Below are 23,526 nucleotides of genomic sequence, written 5' to 3' on the forward strand. Positions count from 1 at the left end.
GACCGGGGTGGCCGAAGATCCAGCCACCGTGGTCGCCGTCCCCCAAATGTTAGCGCCCGAGGCAACCGCCTAGGTTGCCTAATGGGTTGCGTCGGCCTTGGGGGAATGCCACAACTTGAGAGCGATATAAAAAGGCAAGAGGGGCCTGAGGAGCAAGGGGAGCGGAGGTGGGAGGACTTGGTTATAGATGAGGAGGCAGTTGGAGTCACATAGCACCTAGGTAAGGGTATAGTTAATTATTTCAGTTTTGTATATTTAGTACAGGGGTGGGCAAACTTTTTGGCCTGAGGGCTGCATCGGGTTTCGTAAATTGTATGGAGGGCTGGTTAAGGGAGGGGCTCGTGGCCCGCTTCCCCCCCCAGGACTCCTGCCCCATCCAACCCCCACTGTTCCCTGACGGCCCCTCTGGGACCCCTGCCCCACCCACACACCCCCACTCCCTGTCTTCTGACCGCCCCTGGAACCCCTGCCCCTGACTGCCCCCTGCTGCCCCATCCAACCTCCCCTCCTTCCTGACTGCCCCCGCCGGGACCCCTGCCCCCTTCAACCTCCTGTTCCCCCCACCGACCACCCCGACCCCTATCCACACCCCCGCCCCCGACCACCACCCCGAACTCCTCTGCCCTCTATCCACCCCCTGCTCCCTGCCTCCTTACCGCGCTGCCTGGAGCACCGGTGGCTGGCGGCGCTGGAGCCGGGCCATGCTGCCACCACCACCACCACCACGCAGCACAGAGCACCGGGTCAGGCCGGGCTCTGCAGCTGCGCTGCCCCAGGAGCTCACAGCCTCGCTGCACAGAGCATTGTGCCAGCGGCGGAGCGAGCGAGCTGAGGCTGCAGGGGAGGGGGGACAGCAGGGGAGGGGCCAGGGGCTAGCCTCCCGGGCCAGGAGCTTGGGGGCCAGGCAGGACGGTCCCGCGGGCCATAGTTTGCCCACTTCTGACTTAGTACCAAGTGGAAGAAGGATTAGATGACTATGGTACTTAGTCCTTTTAAAGCACTTCCTTTCTGTGCAGTTAAATAATCCTCAGTTCCCTGGTGAGGTAAATCAGTACTATTACCCTGATTTAGAGATGAGGGAACTGAGGCACAGAGGTTGAAACGACTTGCCCAAGGTCACTTAGCGAGTCTTTGTTTCAGCCAGGATTAGAATTCAGGAGTTGCTGACCAAACCACAATGCTGTGTCTCCTCAGCCCTTAATGCATGGTTTACGTATATAAACATGAAATACATAATGAAGGATAAATATTAGTTATTGGCAAACCTCATGAGGCTTGATTCAAACATTCATGCAGAGTTTGGAGGTTTATTGACATTTGGGCCTTCTCCACTTCCTTCCCTGGAAGGTCACTGGCACCCCTTCCCTCCACATGATCCTTCACTATAAAAGGGGTGAGTTTGGTCCAGACCAGTTATTTTTTCTAAGATTGTTTCCCCATCCTTAGTAAATATTATACCAGTTCTTTCATTAAAATGCAGTATTAAGGGTGCTTTTTCAGTGTTAGATACTTTATTGAAAAATGTATTGCACAACAGTTGTCAATAAAAGAGACAGTCAAATTTAGTGGATACAGAGTCCTTATTGAAACTATTAGTGCATTAAGAAATTGAAATTATGCTGCAAGCAATATGGTTCCCATTCATTGCCCGGAACATAAATACTGCTACTACAGCAAAAGCTAATGGAGAGAAAGATGTTAGTTAAAGAATGTCCTTGCAGAAGTAAAGCCTTAACTTTTTATAATGTCATATAATGATAAAATTAAGGCACCACAGAGATAGCTGCATCACTTGCAAGTAGAGGCACCTTGTTTTAACATTTTCTTCCTAGGATAAAGGATTGTAACTACAAACGACAATATATACTCATTCATAAGCCAAATTTTTTTAGTAAAAAAGGGAAGCACCAGAGAAGGGGGTCGGCTTATGAACGGGTATAGAGAGGGAGAGGTGGGACACAGCCCCTCCCCCCAACAGAGGAAGCAAGGAGAGGCAGCACAGCCAGGTAAACAAACCATGTCGGCCCGCCAGCGGCTTATCCTGATGGCCCGGGAGCCAAAGTTTGCTGACCCCTGAATTATAGGGTTGGCTTATGAACGGGTCATAAACATTTTCCATTTTTACTTATCCATCTTGGGGGGGGGGGGTGTCGGCTTATAAACGAACCGGCTTATGATCGAGAATATACAGTAATTGCTTTTTTCCCCTCTCCCAGAAAACTTGAGCCAAATTCTGATACTTTTTCAGCTTTCAGAGGGGTAGCCGTGTTAGTCTGGATCTGTAAAAAGCAACAGAGTGTCCTGTGGCACCTTTAAGACTAACAGATATATTGGAGCATAAGCTTTCGTGGGTGAATACTGATCTGATGGTGTCAAATTTGCAAATGAACTGAAGCTCATTGTGTGGCCAGGGAGGTTGAAGTGTTCTCCTACAGGTTTTTGTATATTGCCATTCCTGATATCTGACTTGTGTCCATTTATCCTTTTACGTAGTGACTGTCCAGTTTGGCCAATGTACATAGCAGAGGGGCATTGCTGGCACATGATGGCATATATAACATTGGTGGACGTGCAGGTGAATGAACCGGTGATGTTGTAGCTGATCTGGTTAGGTCCTGTGATGGTGTTGCTGGTGTAGATATGTGGGCAGAGTTGGCATCGAGGTTTGTTGCATGGATTGGTTCCTGAGTTAGAGTTGTTATGGTGCAGTGTGTGGTTGCTGGTAAGAATATGCTTAAAGTTGGCGGGTTGTCTGTGGGCGAGGACCGGCCTGCCTCCCAAGGAACAGAACTCCACTGGTCATCACCTACAGTCTTCAGCTTAAACCTCTCCAATGCATCATCAGTGATCTACAACCCATCCTGGACAATGATCCCTCACTTTCACAGACCTGTAGGAGAACACTTCAACCTCCCTGGCCTCACAATAGCAGATGTAAAGGTAGTCATCTTACAGCAAAAAAACTTCAGGACCAGACTCCAAAGAGAAACTGCTGAGCTTCAGTTCATTTGCAAATTTGACACCATCAGATCAGGATTAAACAAAGACTGTGAATGGCTAGCCAACTACAAAAGCAGTTTCTCCTCCCTTGGTGTTCACACCTCAACTGCTAGCAGAGGACCTCACCCTCCCTGTTTGAACTAACCTCATTATCTCCAGACTGATTCTTGCCTGCATATTTATACCTGCCTCTGGAAATTTCCATTACATGCGTCTGACGAAGTGGGTATTCACCCACGAAAGCTTATGCTCCAATACATCTGTTAGTCTTAAAGGTGCCACAGGACTCTCTGTTGCTTTTTTCAGCTTTGTTCAGGAAATAAGGCAAAGGCAACCTTATTCTGCTCCACCCTAAGCACAGAACACCCCAACCCATGCAAATTATTCCTTCCAGGTTGAGAAGTTACATGTCAGGGCACTTCCCAACTCCTAGACACCATGTTGGAATGTCCCTGCAGAGTTCCACCCTGCGAGCAATTTGTCTGCTGGTTTCAGGGGAAGTGGGGTGTATCCAGAACAGAGGCGGAACACTCCTGCCCTGTTCTCGTTTCTAGCTACTGCTCTTCTTGTGTGCATGGAAGTATAAATTACTTCAGTTTGGTTCTTTTTTGTTTGAAGAGGAGAACTGCTCTATACTTCATGTTCTTATGCTTTAGAAGACGATGACCATAATTTTCACATCTGGGTGCCTACAATTAGACTTTTAAATTGGTATTTAGGCACCTAAATAAGTGTCCTGATTTTCCAATTTGAAATTTCATTGCAATGAATTGGAGCTTGTGGGTGCTCAAATCCTTTGGAAATTAGACTACTTTTATTTATATAAATATAAATTTAAGAACTTAACTTTAGTCACTCAACTTTGAACATTTAGGCCAATGTGTCTGATTCTCCTCTCTCATAAGTTTTACATCAGCTTAACTCCATTGACTTTGGTGCAATTATACTGCTGAATTGCACTAGTGGGAGATTAGAATCAGCCTTAATCTGTTGAATAAAGGTAGACAAGGAGAAGCTTTCACCAAACATCTTTGATTTTTTTATTTAAATTTGTTAAATTATTTGCACACATTAAAAATTAATATTTGACATAGTTATGTTATCCACGGAAATGTTAATTTCTCCAATGCTACACTGGATAAAATATTATCAGAAATAATTTAATTCCTATTTTTCCATGTCTCAGGTCAGTTTATGAATGATAAACATGGCCATGCTAGTCTAATGAATGCACCATGTATGTTTTGTTGACTTTGTTATTTTAATTAAAAAATGAGGCATTTAATTTCTAGACTTATTCTTATTTTTCTACATGTTGATGCCCTGACTGACTATGTTATTGCTTTCCTAGTCAATTACTGTGGAGGTTGCCATTCTAGAAAGGCAGCCATACAGATTAACTTGATCACTATTTTACACACAATTTAAGAGAGGCTAAACCAGGCAAACATGACAGGCATCACTGCTTGAAAACATGAAGCAGTTAAACCACCTGTCATCTCAGCCATTAATAAAGCAAGTTAAAGAACTAAGGGAAATAATTGTCAGGTGCACATCGGGTTTTCATGGAGGGTTCCATGCTGCAAGGTGCTCAGCAACTCCTGGAGGTGCTATTGAAATCACTTGGAGTTGAAGGCACTCAGTGCCTTGCAGAATTGAATCTATACTGTGTAACTACTGTAATCTTCTTGGGTAAATATACTGTAGCGTGCCTGGTTTGCATACCGCCACTCGTCTTTCCCTATCCTCCCATTTCTATCTCTGTGTTTCTTTTCTGCCAAGCAGGCGATGCTTTTTCCTACAGCATTCCTAGTAAAGACAAATCTACAGCACCACCAAATTCCTCACAGCAATACTTTGCCAGAAGAGCTACAATTAAATAGAGATTGAATTCTTTGCATACTGTGTGTACTGAGGAGGGTGCACCCCTTAGCTATAGTTTCCACTTTGCAACGCATCAGTCAAGATGGCCAGCAGAGACAGCCTCCTGTGTAGGGAACTCTCTGCTGGTGGAAGTGGCTTCACCATCCTTTGACTGTCCTCCCTCAGTCATCAGGGTAATGGGAAGAAGATGGCATTACAGAGGTGGGGTAGGGCATGGAAGAACAGCAGATCTCTACTACTCCCAATCCTCCACTGACATAAAGCCTGAGGGTCCTTATGCCAGTGTTGTAAGTTACAGCTGTTCCCTTGCTCCTCTAAGATATGCGAGGGCAATGTGGTTTAAATTAGGGGGACACAACCAGCTCTCTGACAGCCTCCTCTTCACTGTACCGGAGCAGAGCTCATGTAGGATGGAGAATCTGGCCCCATGATTTCTATATCCAGCTATACCACTGAGTAGTTGGGTGACCTTACTCTAGTTACATAACCCTCGATACCTCAGTTTATGTCACTGTAAGTGGGCCTAATAATATTTATCTGTTCTTTCGGGATGTTGTGCGGCTTATTTAAGGTCTGGAAAGTGTTTTAATATCCCTGAATATATTTATTTATTTGCTGTTGCCGTCACTCTTCATAAAGGGAGTATACATGTAAATCCATATTAGCCTTTTACAAATGTATGATTTGTTTCTATTATGCAGAAAACACTTGCTGTTTCTGAGCATAACTACTAGGTTAAGCAAACAAAGCACTTTCCAGTAGCCTGGCCTTGCCATATCTACTTCAGCCAATTCCAAATGATGTAGGCAGTACCATAAATTAGCAATGTAAAACATCTTCTCTTCTGATCTCTATAAGATACAGATGGTCACAAAGAAGATTTCCCCTCCCCCTCAAATATAAAAACACATCTGCTGAGTGAATTACAAGACTTCAGTAGGGTATTAAATATATAGATACCAATAAAGCAAGGTTTGATACTTGTCTTGGCACTTGCATGAAAGGCAAACAGTTGCATATCGTACAGTACATTTAATTCCTACAATATCTACAGTATATTACTTTGCAAACAATATAACAGGACCCAATTCTATCTCCCTTATTTATTTTGAGTAGTATCTTCACTTCTTGAGAAGTGATGACGTTACTTATGTAGTAAAGTATTACTCAACGTGAGTAAGAGTGGCAGAATCAGGCACATAGAGACGCATTAGCAGCTGTTATGTTAGTTCAAGGTTTCTCAGACTTTTGTACTTTTCACATAGCAAGCCTCTGAGTGTGACCCCCCCTTATACATTAAAAACACTTTTTTATATATTTAACGCTATTATAAATGCTGGAGGCAAAGCGGGGTTTGGGGTGGAGGCTGACAGCTCGCGACCCCCCATGTTGTAACCTCACGACCCCCTGAGGGGTCCCGACCCCCAGTTTGAGAACCCCTGTGTTAGTTAATTATGCTCATAGCACTTTGTTGCTGGTTTCTTAAATGTGTTTCCTTTGTCACTTTTCAGGATTTGAAGGTGAAAGTCTCCGTCCTCCAGCCAGTCAGAGAGTGGAGCGTGGCTGTGTTGTTTTCAGAAACATCATGCTTGCACCTCCTCCGGCTAATTATCAACCATTCATGCTTTTGGATGAACTAAACAAAGTAAGAAGACTTCATTATAAAACATTTTTAATTTGTTCCAAGCAAACTGGACACTTTATCAGCTGTCTCAGTTCCCTCTATAAATCAATACTGTTAATTCATCCTTGCAAAATCATTGGATAATTATACAAGCCCAAGCACCAAATCTGCTCTTCCATTGTGATGATGTCGATGGGGAAAAAAATAACTGCTTTGCTCTCACATAAAGAAAAATGCCGGCCATGAGCAAGTCAAATTTGGCAAGGCAAGAATAACTAATGTTAATTGTTAGTTAGTGTTTCACTTCCTGGCAACTTTGTCCCTCCAGATGCCCATGTTAATCAACAGCAGCAAAAGAGAGCAACCGTGAGTTCTTTTGAGATCTGCAGAAATTTGGTGCACCATAATATTTTTTCTGATATAAACAAACAAGTAATTAGTGATAATATACCTAAAAATGCAGGGAGAGACTGGTTTTCCACACTATCTCCAGTGACACCTTCCAAATGGTGATATTTACGGAGAAGGCGAACACATTCACCTACATGTTGAACAAAAGATAATATGAGACCATGATGGTGACCCACTGTTTGTTTGTTCTCATTTTCTAAATATGATTTGCAAGTCCCCTGAAAAGCCCGTGTAACTTCCTGCAAAATCCTACAGTAGCTAATACTTACTTGTCCTTTTGCAAGTTTTTGGAAAAAAGAAATTACACATGAGCTCATAGTTGGTGTGAAGTTCATACAGATTACTACAATATTAACAAAATATACGGCTTTATATGTTCAAAGCATGGGAAAAGACACTCATCTCTGTAGATTTTCATGTGTGTTCTTGACTCACCAGCAGCTGTAGAGCCAAAATGAAGAATCCAGAGTATTGATAGGATACTAATGGTGTAAAATTGTGGACTATGTTTGAGGAGGATAGTCTTGTGAATAAGATGCATGACTGAGTCTCAGGAAATCTGGATTCAGTTCCAGCTCTGACAGCAACAGTGGCAAATCTCTTTTTCTCCCTCCCTTTGTCTGTCTTGCCCATTTAGGTTGTGAGCTCTTCAGGGCAAGAGCTATCTTTTACAATGGGACATTGATCTCAGCCAGGACCTCTAGGCGCTGCCCTGATAGAAATACTAATAATAAATAACCAGACATGAGCCAGGTAGACCACTCTTCCATATAGAAAACTAGAGTAAAACTACGGCACAAATATATCATTTTTTCAATGCAAACAGTATTTTGTATGAATAGGTAACTACCAAAATCATAACTTTTTGACTGGTTAAAACGCTATCTTTAGATTAGATTTGAGCCATAGTAAGATATAATGCTGAAAGTTCCTGAAATCTAATTGACTGTAAACTAACCTTAAATAATTGTAATGTTCAGTTGCTAACTATAATGTTTCTGACGATAAAAAATACAAGATAACATCTCTCCTGTGACAATCACTAGAATTAAAAAAAAGAAAAAATATCTGACTCAGGTAATGCTCCTGATCATAACTTCCCTGGCTTTGCAATATATCCCTGCAGGATGGGACCCAAAACAAAGTATCAGAAAAAAAAAAAGACAAGTGAAACTGATCAACCTTTCAGCCTTGTCAAATTCAATGTTACCTACAGCAGTACAAATAGGCTCTGTATCACAGTATAGTGTGAATGTGGAAAAATATTTAAAACAATGATTCATTTTCTTAAGACTTCCAAAAATAATTTCTCCTACTCTACTGATGCTTTAAAAATATCAGCCCAATCAAATACCAAGAGCAAAATTCTGTGATCAGCCATAATGACTTTAATGAAGAAACTGAAAAGAAAACATTAATTTAAAAAAGTGAAATGACATCTGTAGGGTTGCACACAGAGGTAGCATTTGGCCTGCTGTGGTTTATAAGATACCTTTAAAAGATGGTAGGATCAGGACCAATGGCTTGAAGCTAAAGAAAGAAAAGTTCTGGAGAAGGTTCTTAATAGTTAGCACTGTTGTGGCCAGGACTACACCAAAGGAGGTGGATGAGACTGCATCGCTGCAAACAGTCATGTACCAATGAGACAAAAACTTAGTGGGAATAAAGTAGGCAGATTCCTACAAAATGCAGGAACAGGGTCAGACTACATGATCCAAATTGTCTTAGATTCTTAAAAATACAGAGCTGTATAAACTGTCATTTCCCTTACTGTGATTTGCCTAAGGGAAATGTAAGGGATGTTGATTTTGTAGGTGTTGGGGGCCAAATTTTGCTTACAGGAATAAATATGTGACATGAAGGTTATAGCAGAATCTGGAGCATATATGCAAATCAAAAGCCACCAAATCCAAGTGATGATGATTTTGCATTAGTAGTTATTTTCAGTTATGAACGCAAAGGAAAACATTAGCACATCATAAATTACAACTCCACTTTTTGGCAGTCCCCTTGAGCAGTGCAGAAATACATTTTCCTTTTTCCGCTCTAGAAAGGAGGCAAAAAGCCAAGTGGAAGGATATCTGCTGAGAAAGCTGAGAAGATGACAGTCTCACAGGAGAAAATTGTAGACAGCAGGTATGTGTGAATCAGTATTTCTGCTGCTCAGCTGGGGGATGCTTTCCACTTAAAGCAATGCTTACCTTCATGCAGCAAGCAACAGGTGCTTCTATGATGTGAAATGACTCTGTTTTCTCTTTGTCGACCACTGCCATAATTATCATATAATATTGCCTTTCACACTTTACATCAATATATTTCTAAGGTTTTTATAATTTACTTCGGACATATACATTTATACATATTTGATTTGGATGTGACAGTTAACCGAACTACACATCTACCAGGGCACCTTGCACAGGAAGTGTGTGTATAGGTTTTAACTTCAAATCTGTTTCTAGAATAAACTCTTTGAAATGTCATAAGTAAAGGAGGATTAGATCATGCTTCTAAAATTGCTCTCATATTTAGCAGTCCAGACATAAAATCTATGTTGTCCACTTTTTATCAAGGTGGTGATGATAATGATGATTAGAAAGGAGGGCAGGGAGTGATTTAGAATAAACAAATCTATGTTAAAAAAAGTGTCTCCTTGAACTATGTGGCAAGTAAAGTTTTTCAGAGCTGCTTTGGACAACAGTGGTCATGCAGTGATCATATTTTCTTATGGTTCGTGAGGTGAATTGGGGAAAGAAAAGGAGAAGTACTCTTTCAAGCTCTATACTCCCATCATTCAAAATGAAACTTCAAATTGAGACTCTGCTCATGCAGATCTTCCTGGCATGATTGTCATTCTCCTGCTTTGGTCAGCAATGAAATAATTAACAATGTTGATGTTTAATTTGTCAGCTTGATAAGAAATATGGCACTTCTGTCAGAGCTATTAGTTCAGGCAGAGATCAGTGCATTAGTTTATCTTGACATAGTGAAACAAATGTAATCTTCATAACCATGAGGCGTAGAAAGATTTTATTTTATATGAAGATCTAGATTCTGGAGCAAATTTTCTGCAGCAAGGGATGGGCAAGGGATAGATTCACTGGCTGGGGAATCACACAGTACACATAACCCTGATGATAGCTGCTTTGTGTCATAACAAAAATAATTGTGATACCATAAGGAAAAATCAACAAATACATCATAATGTATTAAAGGAAAAGCAGAGGAAGCCAAGCAATCTCATTGACTCCCAGTCCTTTGGTTACCCCATGATAGCTGTACTGGTTTCATCACTGCAAAGTTTTACTATGTCTTCAGTATCCAAAAGTAATTGTTGAAAAAGTTTTTCCAATGTATGTCATAGAAACATCTGTGACAACATTGAGGCTGCCTACTGTTTCAACCCCCTGTTGTGCTGACTCTGTAGACAGTTCAGAGAATCAGGACACAGCAGCAAATGAACCACAGACACAAGGGACAGATTTTAAGCATCAGGCTGCTACTTTATTAAATTAATGCTGGGGCACTGTTTGCCAACCCCTATTCTTGCATACCCAGCATTTAATGGGGTCCAGTGTGGTGGGGTTACAGGGTCCCACCATGTATAAATTGGTGAAAATCCTTCTCAGCCTACCCCTAGGCCTCAGCTGACATCTGAAACCACACCCCTATGACTACCAAGGGGTGATCTCAGTCCACGAAGACTTAAGGTTTCCCCTTCTCCTACAGGCACAAGGTCCACCACTGAAATCCCAGGTCTCAGCTCTAGGAGGTGGCCCTTTTAGCCTTTATCCACACTAGCCACTGGCTACAAATAGTGACAAGTTTAACAGTCTTACCTTTCCTAACATTAAATTTTCAAGTCCTATTCCTTTCAACCCAACTGGGCCTCCATGAGGCTGCAGGAAAGCTGAAAAAGCCCACTGAATCTAGGTCTGTTTGGCCTAACAGAAAAAATTCTTTTCTGATCCCAAAACAAGTGATTGTTCAGACCCATAGCATCCTGAAAAACTCAGCTCCTGTGCTACAACTAAGTGGAGGGAGGACAGGACAGCTAAAGGTCCAACAGGCCTTTGAAAAGCCAAGTAGAGTTTAAATATACCTGGCTGACAGGCACAAGAACCAGTCAGCCATCCTGGTCCCCCTAGCCTCACCAATTCGCTCTCGCCTCCCCCGCTTTCAGGGTACTGTGTCTTATTTCTGCTGGTCCAACCCAACAACCTCTCTTGGGATGGGCACTTATTATAGAAGACCCAATATTTATCCCCAAAAGGCATTTTTTGTCTCATCAGAGCTGAGATTCAGTGACTGTAAAACAAACCTCTAATGAGGAAAAACAACTTTTCCCCCCCCACAAATGCCAGATTTTCTGCCAAGCAACCATCACACAGACAAACCAATAGGAGAAATGAATTATCCCTTACAACATCTCTTCTCTGAATACCCCAGCCTTTATTCTGCCCCATTGGTCTTCCCCTCTGACCGTCTTGGAACTGTTTTGAATTTTAGGGCTGTAGGCCCAGGAATATCAGAAAAATCAGTAAAGACAAAAGGGTGGAAGTGTCAGTCTTAATATATATCTGTTCAGGCAGTCATAGTACGATAGTATTTCTGTTTGTGTCACTCATAGCTGGCAGCCTTCTGTTTATGATAATTATATTTTTCTTTCCTGTTCTAACTCTGGAAGACATTCTCTAAACAACTATGAAGAGCTTTGGAGAGTTTATAGCTACATTAATCTTTTGTGTGTCTTTGTTTAGATGTAAAGAGGAGATCACAGCCCATGTTTTTCAGACGTAACTGTAACCTTTATCTGTATGTTAAAGAGGGAAAGCTCTTACGCTCTTGTTGCTGAGAGTATAGATATTCTGTGTACTATGCATCATCAATAGGCAGTGTAGTGATTATGTTAAAAGTTGAAAATGTGATGATAGAATTTATATAACTGAAATTCTGGCTCTTAACAAAGAACACATGACACTTACCTCCTTCTTAGATCAAGGTGATCCATTTCAGTACAATTGAATTCTGGCGTCTTATCAGCATTTGGCTCAGTGTGTATAAATTGCTTCAGATGTTTGTTTGAAATCTAGAGACACTAGTAGAAATTGCTTCCATTAAATAACAATGTCATCTTCAGAATACAAAGCCATGGGTTTGATCCCTGTTGCTTAGATGTGAAATAAGAAAGAAATTTAATTACTATTTCTGGCTTTTGCATAATATTATGCCCCTAGAAATAGCTTTTTTGAAAGGAGTACCAGAATATGTTACATTTGTCACGTGCAAGCAAAAGCAATTTTATGGATAATTTATTGTCTTTTTGAGATTTTCATTTAAAAGAGAAAACTGTAATATGTTCTGGACTTCATTTTTCCTTCAACAGCTTCACCCTACAGATGTTCTTGCCCAGCTGACCCACTGGAAAAACAATATTTAAATGCCATGACTTCTTACCCAGGAATAATTACACAATAATTTCAGTACAGTGAATCAAACTTTCCTTTGAGTTCCTTTGAAAATGTAGCAGATCAAGAATCTGGTTTCTCAGTGCCATCTAATCCATTTGCAACCCTGAAGGCAAACACTAAGCCTTTTCCATATTCTATCCACGGATGTGACTGCATAAATGCTGTGGTATGAGACAACAGCAAATTAAACTGCAGCAGAAGCAGCAAATATTAGGGGAAAATGAAAACTCCTGACTCAGAGGAGCTGGGCAATGACAGACTCCTCATTATAGATCTTTTCATATGGAGAAGAATGACTGATAAATGAGGTTGCTGTGACATAAAGAGGATGAGAACACAGTTGGACGTTCATGCAAAAATTATGCTTTCTGTACAAAACAAATAGAAGAATGGGTGATATCTAATTTGCATCTCTTCTTATCAACAAACTGATTAAGGAGACATCTTCTGGAGCAGATGGTAAAGTTGTCATCTGCAAGATTAAGATACCATGTGTACCCTTTTCCACTATTTTGGTTGTGATGGAGGTGACATTAGCTGTAATCTTCCTGTTCGTTGCCAGTCGTTTACTATCTCTTTAAGGGATTACAGTTGATATACATGTAGTTCTTTAAAATCTTGACATTAGGGAAATCTGCCATTGCCCAGAATCCTCCTACCTCTTTCTATTACTGAAGAATAGCAACGCATAAAATAACTATCATGGAACCCCGTCTTGCATTGTCTGCTCATTCTAGTAATTACATGAACAGCTCCATTGACTTCAGTGTCAGTAAGAGTTGCAGGATTAGCCTCTTTGTGATTTTCAGTGGCCTCTAGATATTGAACAAGACACTTCATCATGACCTTTCAAACTGGTTGGAGTGCCAAAATCTTGGAGTGCCAAGGCAATGTAGCATGGGCAACAAAAGCTATTAGAGGCATGGAGAGACTTCCATATGAAGAGAGATTGAAAAGAAGGGGGATTGTTTTGTTTCGAGAGGGGCTCCTGTTTACTCTTTCTCATAATACCAAAGCAATATTCAATACAATTTAAAGGCAATTAATTTGAAAATGATAAAAGGATTTTTGTTATTGTACATAATTTATAATTAACCCGTGGAACTCCGTTGCCTCTGGATATTACTAAGGCCAATGAAAAGGATTAGACACTTATATGGATGTTGAGAACATTCAGTTACATTAGATAGAATTTTTAAAAAGTGTAAAATGAATATTCAGGAATTATGCCAACTCATTCATTGGCACTTATTGAGAAGAAAATTCCCTTAGGGCAGGTTATTTTCTATAACTGTCCACTCTCCATTTTCACCAGTAGTCCCCAAACTTTTTACCTCGTGCCTCCCCTTACCTCTGTCCATTTTCCCCCCTGCCCTCTGGGGCCGGGAGCAGGGCCGCAGCTCTGGAAGTGGGGGACACAGACAGGGTAAGGGGGCTGAGGCTGGGGACACACCTGGGGGCAGGGGCAGAGCTGAGGCTGGGGGCCAAGGCCAACAGCCAGGACCCCGGGCATGGGGCCAGCCTCAGAGCTGGATGGCACTCCCTCCCCACCCCCCATGCAGGCTGGGCTGGGCCCCAGCTGCGACCCCCACCCCACCCCAAAAGTTCTTCCATGCCCCCGTAGAGGGGCAAGCCCCACAGTTTGGGGACCTCTGATTTTTCACCTTTCTCTGAAGTATCTGGTATTGACCACTGTCAGAGATAGGACACTAGACTAGATGAACACCTGGTACAAAATATATCCTTGCATGAGTACAGTAGATTGATGAGCTTAAAGATTTTCAAAACCTTAGGGCACAAAGTAACCTATAATCATCCACCTCTGCTTTCAAAAGAAATGTCTGAATCACAGAAATCCAGTTTTCAGGTGGGAAATTTTCCTTTATACCTGTCTGATTTGCATATCTGGACTGATAGGTTCCAGACTAGTAATGTCTTATCTCATTGTCTTCATCATTGCATTCCATGGTTAATCAAACTAGTATTCCAGGAGGAAGAGAAAGTACTGGGAGAAGATTAATTGAGTGATTCCCTTTCCTTCTACAGCTGGTAGAAAAGAAGACCCTGTAAGTTCACCTACAGAGTACAAAAAATAACTACTTTTAAAAGCTTCCAAATCTTTGTAGAGGCTGAACTGAAAGTAAACCTTGTGCCCAAAGGATTAATAATGACAAACCTACCTCAGATAATGGCTGATGGTAGACATTAGGATTCAGACTGTTGTACATTCAGCGTTGGGTGCTTTTGTATGTATATTACACTGTATGCCTACACAAGCCGAAAGATTCGGAGACCAAAGCTTTCCCAAGCGCTCTATGGTGTATCTACAGAATGTCTTCCAGAGATAAGTCTGGAAAGAAAAAAGCATCATCATAAACAGAGAGCTGCCATTTTGCATAAGCTATTGTCCTGGTTCCTGATAATATAAATGAACTTCAAGAGTTGATAGAGGAGCTAAAGTCTGGGCCTGAAAATGTACATGATGGAGATAATGCTCAACAGATAGAAAAAAGAAATCAGGGTAAATGGGAATGTAGCTGAACGAGTGAAAGAATATATCAACCTTAGACAAAAACTGCATGGAAGAATTAGCCAATGTTGGAAGATAAAAGACATTGGAAGACCTATCATCTACTTTCCTAGAATAGGCAAATCTACACACATATGTTGCTAGTAATCAAATTTAGCTTAGAAATATCCCTCCTTAAGAAAATGCATCAGAAATATAAGGCACCAAAGAAACATTGAGTCAGATGAATGAGGGGACAATAAATAAATGGGTGTAAGAACAAAAGTAAATAACAAATCAATATTTAAAGATAAAAGGAGGAAATTGGAATACCAGGTAATAGTTTTAAATATGCTTTGTCCAGTTCTCTTCTTTTCTTAAATTACGAACCTGATTTTTCAAAAGTGCTGAGCACTTACAATTGCAATTGAAGTCAATAGGAGCGGTGGGTGCTCAGCATCTCTGAAAATTATTATTACTACTCCTATTTATTTCTATTGAGGTAGCATGTAGGAGCCCCACTGATGGACCACGACCCCATTATGCTGGGTACTGTTCAAAGGCAGAACAGAAAGAAGGATCCTGCCTGAAAGAGCTGATAAATTAAATAAAATCAGCCCCCATGTGTTCTCTAAGTGTAAACCTAACGTTTGTTCCAGAAATGGAAAATAAAACATAGAAAATAGTTCCTGCCATGTCTGGAACTGAACTTTTGGAATTTATTTTCTGAGACTGTAATTAGCATACTGGCAGTGATCCTTAAAAAGCTACTAATGCAGGTCTTGCAGTTTTGTTAATTAGGATGTGCCATTTAATATGAAAATAAGGGTGATCATTATATAGGTCACTATGAGAATTTGTGGATCCGACGTGGAGTACAAGCCTGGAAAGAAAGCTTGAGAAATGTTTTTAACTGTGACCACGTCTGTGCTTATAAAATCGAAGCAGTGTCCTATTACACTCGTTGAGTATAAATCAATATAAGCTTTATGCTGTATTTCAACATGAGATGTACTTACAGACGGAGATCTGTAAAACATTTTTTTTCACATAAATATGTGTAGACCCAGGTGTTGCAGGAAATACATCTAATAGAATCAGTTCTGTTGTTCCCTGTGTTTTTAAAAATTTCAGTGAAAAAGACACTATCATGGTATTTTTTTTCATAAATTTAAATGTCACAGTTGCATTTATCATGGTTTAACTAAGCTTGAAAGCAGATTGTTTTCCTTTGAGTTCAGTGGCAGTGCATGGATGTAACGGAGAGCATTATTTGGCCCCAAATAATACAACTGGGAATATCAGATCTATGCCATATTAAGTGAGAAGTGCAATTAAAAGATTTTTATGACATCTTGTTGGCAAACATGCTTAATTGGTTTGTGATATATTCTGAAATTCTTTGCCTGTGTCCACACTATGTGGTGTACTCATGTCTGATGTTGCTTTGAAATATGATTGTAACACTATTTTCATCTGCGCTTAACACTGTTTTGTGCTGTGCCTCTGAGAGGAGGCATAGTGTGAGGGGAAAGTCCCTCTCCGGATCCCAACCATGTTAAAAAAAAAAAATAGTCTGTAGCCTTGTTAGAACTAGTTTAGTAAGGCATAGTTTCTGCTACTGCATTTGTCCACACTGGAACCATGCAAACTATCACCATGTTGACAAGAGGTTCACAAGTAGAGTACAATCAGAACCATGCTTCTTAATTATTGTCTTTGTGGCTAGCATGGTTCTGATCCCAATATGCAGTCACTTGACAGCTAAGAGGTTCTCTTCATCGCTAAGTATTTGCTCAGTATAGCAACATATTGGTATAGCTTTTTCTTTTTACTCTTAATTCTTGTCCTTTGGATCGAATTCCTCTATACACAGTCAAACTTACGATAGATGTTTAACCATGTTCCATCACTTTGGTTCAAGAACTGAAGAAGTTAGTTGATGAAGTTATGATTTCTGCAAAATACCAGAAATTGGATGCTACAGTTCCTAACCTGACCATAATGTAGTGCTCAGTTGAGTTACACCAGGGATAAATTTGGCCCTTAGTGCTTTTAACTTGGTTTAATTCTTTATAAACCATCAAAGCTAATGAGTAACCTATATAATCAATGCATGTATGAAAAGAGACTATGCTGGAGTTTCAGACAATTAGGTCACCTAATGTACTTGCAGCTGTCTCATACATTGATCTTCTCCGCTGTCTAGTAATTCTTCGTAACCTACAGCAAGTTATACATTAACTCATTTATTAGCTTCACATAAGAATCAATCTCTGCCCACAGTGGCAGCCACTCCATTATCATCTGGTATATTTCAAACAATAGAAGTGATTGAAACAGGAACTCCTACATTTCTATGAAGATTAAGAATGACACACCACCCTGTAATTTAAGTAGTTGTGCAATAGTTTTTCATTTGCATTAGAAGGGGAGTGCAGATTGTGCTGAATTGTTCCATTTTTTTAAAATAAAATTTCACTTCAGGTTTTGAAAGATCTTCTCTGACTAATAGGTTACTTATTTTTGGAGTTCACAGGAATTTTATATTTTTAAAAATGCAAGTGTTTTTCTTCTAATGAAAAGAAATTTCATGTTTTTCAGCCAGATTAGGAATAGTTCATCTTTGGGTTTGGTTATTGTTTTAGGCATTGAGGGCCAAATTAATCCCGAGTTATACCTGCTTACACCAGAGCTGAATTCACCCCTCAATAAATCCTATAATAAATTCCAGCCCTTGATTTATTATTAAAATACATTTTTCTTTCTAAGATAACTGTGTTCAGCATCATCAGGGATATGTGGTCACTGATTTTATTTTTCTTCAGTTACTTGGTATGCTGGGTCAAATTTGACTAAAGTTTACAATGTAATTAATTAAAACTAATTGAAATCTGTTTCTGAGATTTGATTGGAGCTGGTAATATAGCAAAATTTCTCAAATGACTCTGAAACTGTAATGCTTTATATATACATTTCATCTAACCTACATGACTTTGAAGAGTTTAGACAGGAGAGCATTTAATCAAGCCAAAAGTATAATCAGAAATTACATAGTCATGACTAAGATTCTTTTCATCTTTTTTGTCCCTGTAATTTCTTCATCAATATTCTGAGCAATAGTCTTGAATCAATGGGGTATACTCTAAAACAACATGCCCCAGTTTCACAGAAGGATGTGCTTATAGTGAATGTCACTGCAGATTTCTCTCAATCACCATTATAGGCCAGAAGACCAGATTTTTTTAAAGTGGTAATTTATGAAGAAGTCTTAATCCACATTAGCAGATTGGTTTGATTCTAGAGGAACTGAATTAAAGATTCATCCTGCAACTCTAGTTGCCTGAGTAGTCTTCACTTGACTTCAGTAAGACTACTCATGGGAATAATGTTTGCAGGATTGGGCACTTGCATTGCTATAGTAGTAACCTATCTGTACCCGAAAATGTCAACAAATTGGCTTACTTTATACACACACACACACAAGCTTTATTAATTGCTTTAGTTTACAAACAAGACATTATTATATAATCTTTAGCATACGTAATTGTTTTAGAACTAGTGATATAACGTTTTTCCAGTGGCTGAAGCAGTGATTTGTTAGAAATTGGAGGACAACAGTCAGAGAAAACAATGTATTTCTATATTACAGTTTATACATTGGGCTCCTCTCTTGCATATAAAATGCTACAGCTGTGCCAATGCAACACTTCTCATTAAAAAGCATAGATCATAGGCATGAGTTACATGCAAGTGGAAAGTTGGCTTATTTAATGCTCAAGATGTATCTTTTTTAATCTACTACTTATTTTAATATATTGTTTTAAATAGATTGGGCTCAGCTGTCAAGGCAGAGGGAGTTTGTTATTTTTCCATAGCAAAGGTCACTAAGCATCGGGGCAGTCAAGTGACTAGCCAATAAAATCTAAAATCATCTCTTAATTTTAGACTGCCGTCTTCCTTTACTTAAAAGGACTCTCTTTTTTTCCTTTCTTTTTAAGTAGCCTGGTCATTTGATTCATGAGAGAAATTCCTTGCATATTATAGAATTTCATAATGTGATAGAGATCACTGTCATTTCCTGAATAATCTTAAATTGTGTCAGCTGCTGAGAATGGGCCTGATTTAGTAAACGTGGCCAGGGGCTTTATCCAACAATACATGAAAGTCCTGCAAGAATCTTTTGGCTGGCTTGGGGGGTGGGGCAAGGGAGGCGGAAGAAATGTTAACCTCTTTATTGCTTATTCTCAGCAATCTTAATTACCTGTTTTGTGATGGAAAAATGCAGCCACATGCAGAACCCAGTCGAGCACCAAGACCTAATCCAATCAGTCTGATGATGTATGCAAAAAGTTTACACAAAATGACCTTGTGCATAATTACTCATTTGACGGCTGTTAGTAAATGACACAAACGGAATCTGACACACATTGTAACACATTAATGAGCACCTACCTCCCCCCATCCTCTTCTGTACAGAAAAATGGTTTTAATTAAGACTTCCGTGATTAGTCATTTAATCAGTCATTAGCCCAATACAGATGGAGTCAATTAATTTTTTTTACACTTGAATAGACACTTGATGCTACTGCAAACCATACAATCTATTTTTTAACATTGTATCATGGGCAATTGCTTCACAGTATATCTAGTCAATGTATGTCACTCTTTTACAAAAACCGGGTAGCCGCAACAGTATAGCCGTAGTACAGCTGATATAGGGGTTTCTTATTGCACATATCCAGACTACATGGGCACAGGTTCAGCTGTGAACTCAGTGTGATATTCCCTTCTCAGGGTTCATCCATTATTCCCATCAACCTTAGTGGAATAGTCACCTCTTGAATCAGATGCATACAGTAGCTCTACACTACACACACCCCTGGCATGGGTATAAATAGCAATGTAGACAGCAAGGCACTGCATAGGTGAGCAAAGACACACCTGAACCCTGTGGCTATGTGCCATACACAGCTCTCTACATGCCCAAGCAGGGGCTAAAAATAGCAGTGCAGTGTCCTGCTGCCTTCCTGTTGCCGGAGTCTTTCCCGACCAGTCTCCAGCAGCAAGGAAAGACTCTGGCAGAGGAGAGACAGTGGGGAAAGGCTCCAGCAGTGGGGAGCTGCCTCCGTCCTGCCAGAGCCTTTCACTGACACAGGTAGGTACACGCCTCTGTGTGGACACAGCCTGCTTTTCACTGCAGCGTTTAGCTACACGTAGCCTACACAACCACCCCCAGAGTAGATGAGGCCACAGTGTCCTACTATAGTCCTTAGGTAACACACTTAAACTGAAAAAGGGATGGATCTTTAGCATAAGTGCATTGTAAATTATTCCATTCTATCCCACTCAACAATTTAAAAAAATTGCATGGAACGTGTCTGATCCTTCCATTGGGTGGTATCTATTGACTCACGAAACAACACTGATTGTTCTTTACAGATGTCAATCTGTTGTGTTCTTGTTGTTCTGAAAAACCACAAAAATTTTGAGATTTCTACATATGTCTGGGGTTTTTTCCCTGAGGATATGTGGTAGACCGAACTGAGACTAAAAAAAGATATAAATAGAGGGTCAAGGTGCATTAGATTGCTACACTGTTTTTTATTCTCCCTTAAAGCAGAAATCTTCACACTTAAGCTGAATTAGTAACTGATTTTTAATGGATTAATGAGCATTACAGACTAAGTCCAGTGGTGAACTGAGTCCAGACCTGTGGCTGCAATGACTAGAGAAAATGTTCTTTGCCGTCAATAAGCCTAACTTCACATGTGAAATTATTTGCAAATAAGGAGTAAGACCAACCATAATTAATTAAAAGCTGTTTTTTCAGGGAAATGTCAGTTGATGAAAGTCTAAATGAACAATTTATGGTAGGATTTAAAAACAGCCAGGCTATATCTTCTATCTAGTCTGTTATCATTTTCATTCTTAAAAAGTCTTCTTTCATGGAGAGGAAGGAGCCAGCCCATTAAAAAAAGACTGATGTGGATATTGTGCAATTTTTATCTACCAGTCTTTTTGCATGAATCATGGTCTATACTGAACATGCACTTGTATAGCTGGGGTAAGTAATCAGATGGAAGCATGAGGAAACATCCCAACGTGGATAGATCACATGGAGTCTAATATCCACACCATGCCTCTTACCTCCATTCTTACCCACTCAAAAAGGAGAATGGGTTGTCCTGTTCCTCATTTCCCAAGATCGTGCAGTGTGTCCCGCTGTAGGGCACATGTTCATACACCACCAGGGGGCAATGAGGTGGTACCATGGAAGGTCGGGCACAATGCTGGGCAGCCTCCAAACCAGTGTGAATCTGCTCAGGAATTAATACAGTTTTTAAGGGGAGTTCCAGGAATGGCATCCTGTAGGGAGAGCACTATCAGCACAGCATGCGGCCAGGAGGCAGAGGAGATTGCCTAGCCTCTAGCAGACCCATAGGGTCCAAGAGCTGGAGCTCCTGCTTCTGTGACTGGCGGGTGTAGAGTGGCAATGAAAATCTCACAGCAGTAGGGGGGAAAAGCACATTAAACTAAGTGTGTTTTTGTTTTGTCTGGAGAAGTATATAATGGAAATTTCTGAACTCTGTGTGTACTTGTAAGTCCTGGACCACCACAGCCCCTGCAATTATAGAACAGACATAGGCCTTCTGATTTTATGTTTTCACTGGTAAACATGGATAAAACCAACCGATACAAATAAATAAATAAAAACAACAAATAATGGAAAAGCACCAGAAGCAGTTACTCGGTTCATGTTGGTTTCACCTCTTTCCCACTGCATTTTGGTTTATATAGATGATGTCCCTGCTCCCTGGCTTGTACCTCAGGACTTGTCTACATGGAGCATAATATGAATTATGGGGGTGTGATTTCTAAAGCTCACTAATGGCTACACATTAATTGGTTCAGATAGACTCTACTGGTGTGCATTAAAGGTTCCCTAGTGTGCTTTAATATAGTGCTGTTTGAAACAGTACTGCGTTAAAACGCCCTAGGGGACATGCACCAAATGCTAAACTCAGGGGCTCAATAGCAAGCATACAAAGCTTAAACTAACATTTAGTCTTTTTCTATATATAGTATAAAAATTAAAGTATATCCTATTTATACAAGAATTTTGGGAAGTACCTAAAAAATCTTCTCATTACAGTATCAGAGTCCTGAAAACCCCCAATTTTTGGACATCTACACAGACCTCAAAAATTGCTAAAAATAAACCCTGAAAAATTAAATTAATAAATCCTGGAAAACAAGCTCTACTCATATGCCATACAGCTTACCAAGGAGAACAAAATTTATTGGGGATAAAATTTTTCAAAAGCAACTAAAGGATGTAGACCCTCCCCACAACTCCTGTTGACTTTCAGTGTGAGTTGGGTTTCTAATTCCCCTAGGTGCTGTTGAAAACCCCACTCTAAGTTTTCAGTCATCAATAATTGTTTGATAAATTAGTACACTTATTTGGTGAGTGAGGCAGTCCAGCTATTGAATAGATCCAGAGCGCCAGATTGGGGGAGGGGGTGCAATCAGAATGTCTCCCACACAGTGACTGAATGGATTGCCAGCAAGATAGAAGCTTGCGCCGTGAAATGATAGGCTGGTATGTTAGGCGTATGCCACAAGAGCAACTGCAGATGGGAGTGTGAGGATGTTTGTGCAATCAGCCCAAGGTGCATTTGTGTATCTGGTATACGTTTGAAGTGCTGCTTAATAGTAAGCGAAGAGCTATTAATGAAAATGACTGCATATACTGAAAAGACCATAAAAGGGGGCGCCCTGATAAAAGGCTAGACAGTGACACAGGGTGGATTTCAACTAGGAAGGTTTATCAGTCACTGTCTGAAAAATCAACACAGTTATTTGGTGAGCGAGGCAGTCCATGTCCTGAAGAGAGACAGAGCTCCAGACTGAGAGAGGGGAGTGGTTGGAATGAATTGTAAACAAGATACAAGCATGCGCCATGGAATGATAGCCTAGGATAAGTAAAAGTGAAGAGCCCTGTAGGAGCCAGGAAATATCTAAACTAAAGTGAGATCTCTCCCCTCTTCCCAAACCCCTTGTGGTTATTTGCACATCTGAAGCGAAAACTTGACAAACCAGTGTAAATGTGCATAAGAAAACTTGCAACAAGAATCTACATTAACAGTAAATCCTTGCAATTGATACAATTTCTACTCCATCGTGAAGTCCCCACCATGCTGGAGACATGCTTTAGGGAGCTGTCCAGCCTCAATATTTGTGTGGCTTCCCATTAAGTCAGAGTCCCGCCATGTCAGTAGTTTGTTTTAATCTCTTCTTGGTGGGCTTTCTCATAGAGACAAAAGAGAAAGGAATAGATTGATTTCTTTTTCTTTGTTTTTTCTTCTTCTTCCTCTTAAGAAAAGGTTTAAAGATTGAAAAATGAGCCCTGTCTTGTCTAAGCGAGGAATAATAAATAAAAGCAGGTGTGAAGGGTTGGAATTGGAAACAGCTGGATATGACGGATGTGATCTGACTTCTCTGGAGCTTCAGTCTTTAATCCCTGTGGCTCAGTGTGAATATTTCCCTCCTGATGCAATGCAGAAATAATAAATGGAACACAGCATATGGAGGAGTTCCTAAATCTGAAGGAGGAGGGAAGGAGG

The 23,526-nt window shown here is 40.4% G+C and overlaps 1 protein-coding gene across 1 annotated transcript in view; it reads left to right on the forward strand.

Annotated features, from left to right (window-relative positions):
- The window catches only part of MORN1 (MORN repeat containing 1), an 88,112-nt gene that overhangs the window by 57,934 nt on the left and 6,652 nt on the right, over nt 1–23,526 (forward strand). The window contains exons 11-12 of the mRNA XM_026660105.1: nt 6,396–6,529; nt 8,970–9,055. Of these exons, the coding sequence (XP_026515890.1) occupies nt 6,396–6,529; nt 8,970–9,055 (220 nt within the window). The remainder of the gene's footprint in view (nt 1–6,395; nt 6,530–8,969; nt 9,056–23,526) is intronic.

The sequence above is a fragment of the Terrapene carolina genome, unplaced genomic scaffold, assembly GCF_002925995.2.
Source record: "Terrapene carolina triunguis isolate 2854851 unplaced genomic scaffold, T_m_triunguis-2.0 Scaffold714, whole genome shotgun sequence".
Taxonomy (NCBI): domain Eukaryota; kingdom Metazoa; phylum Chordata; order Testudines; family Emydidae; genus Terrapene; species Terrapene triunguis.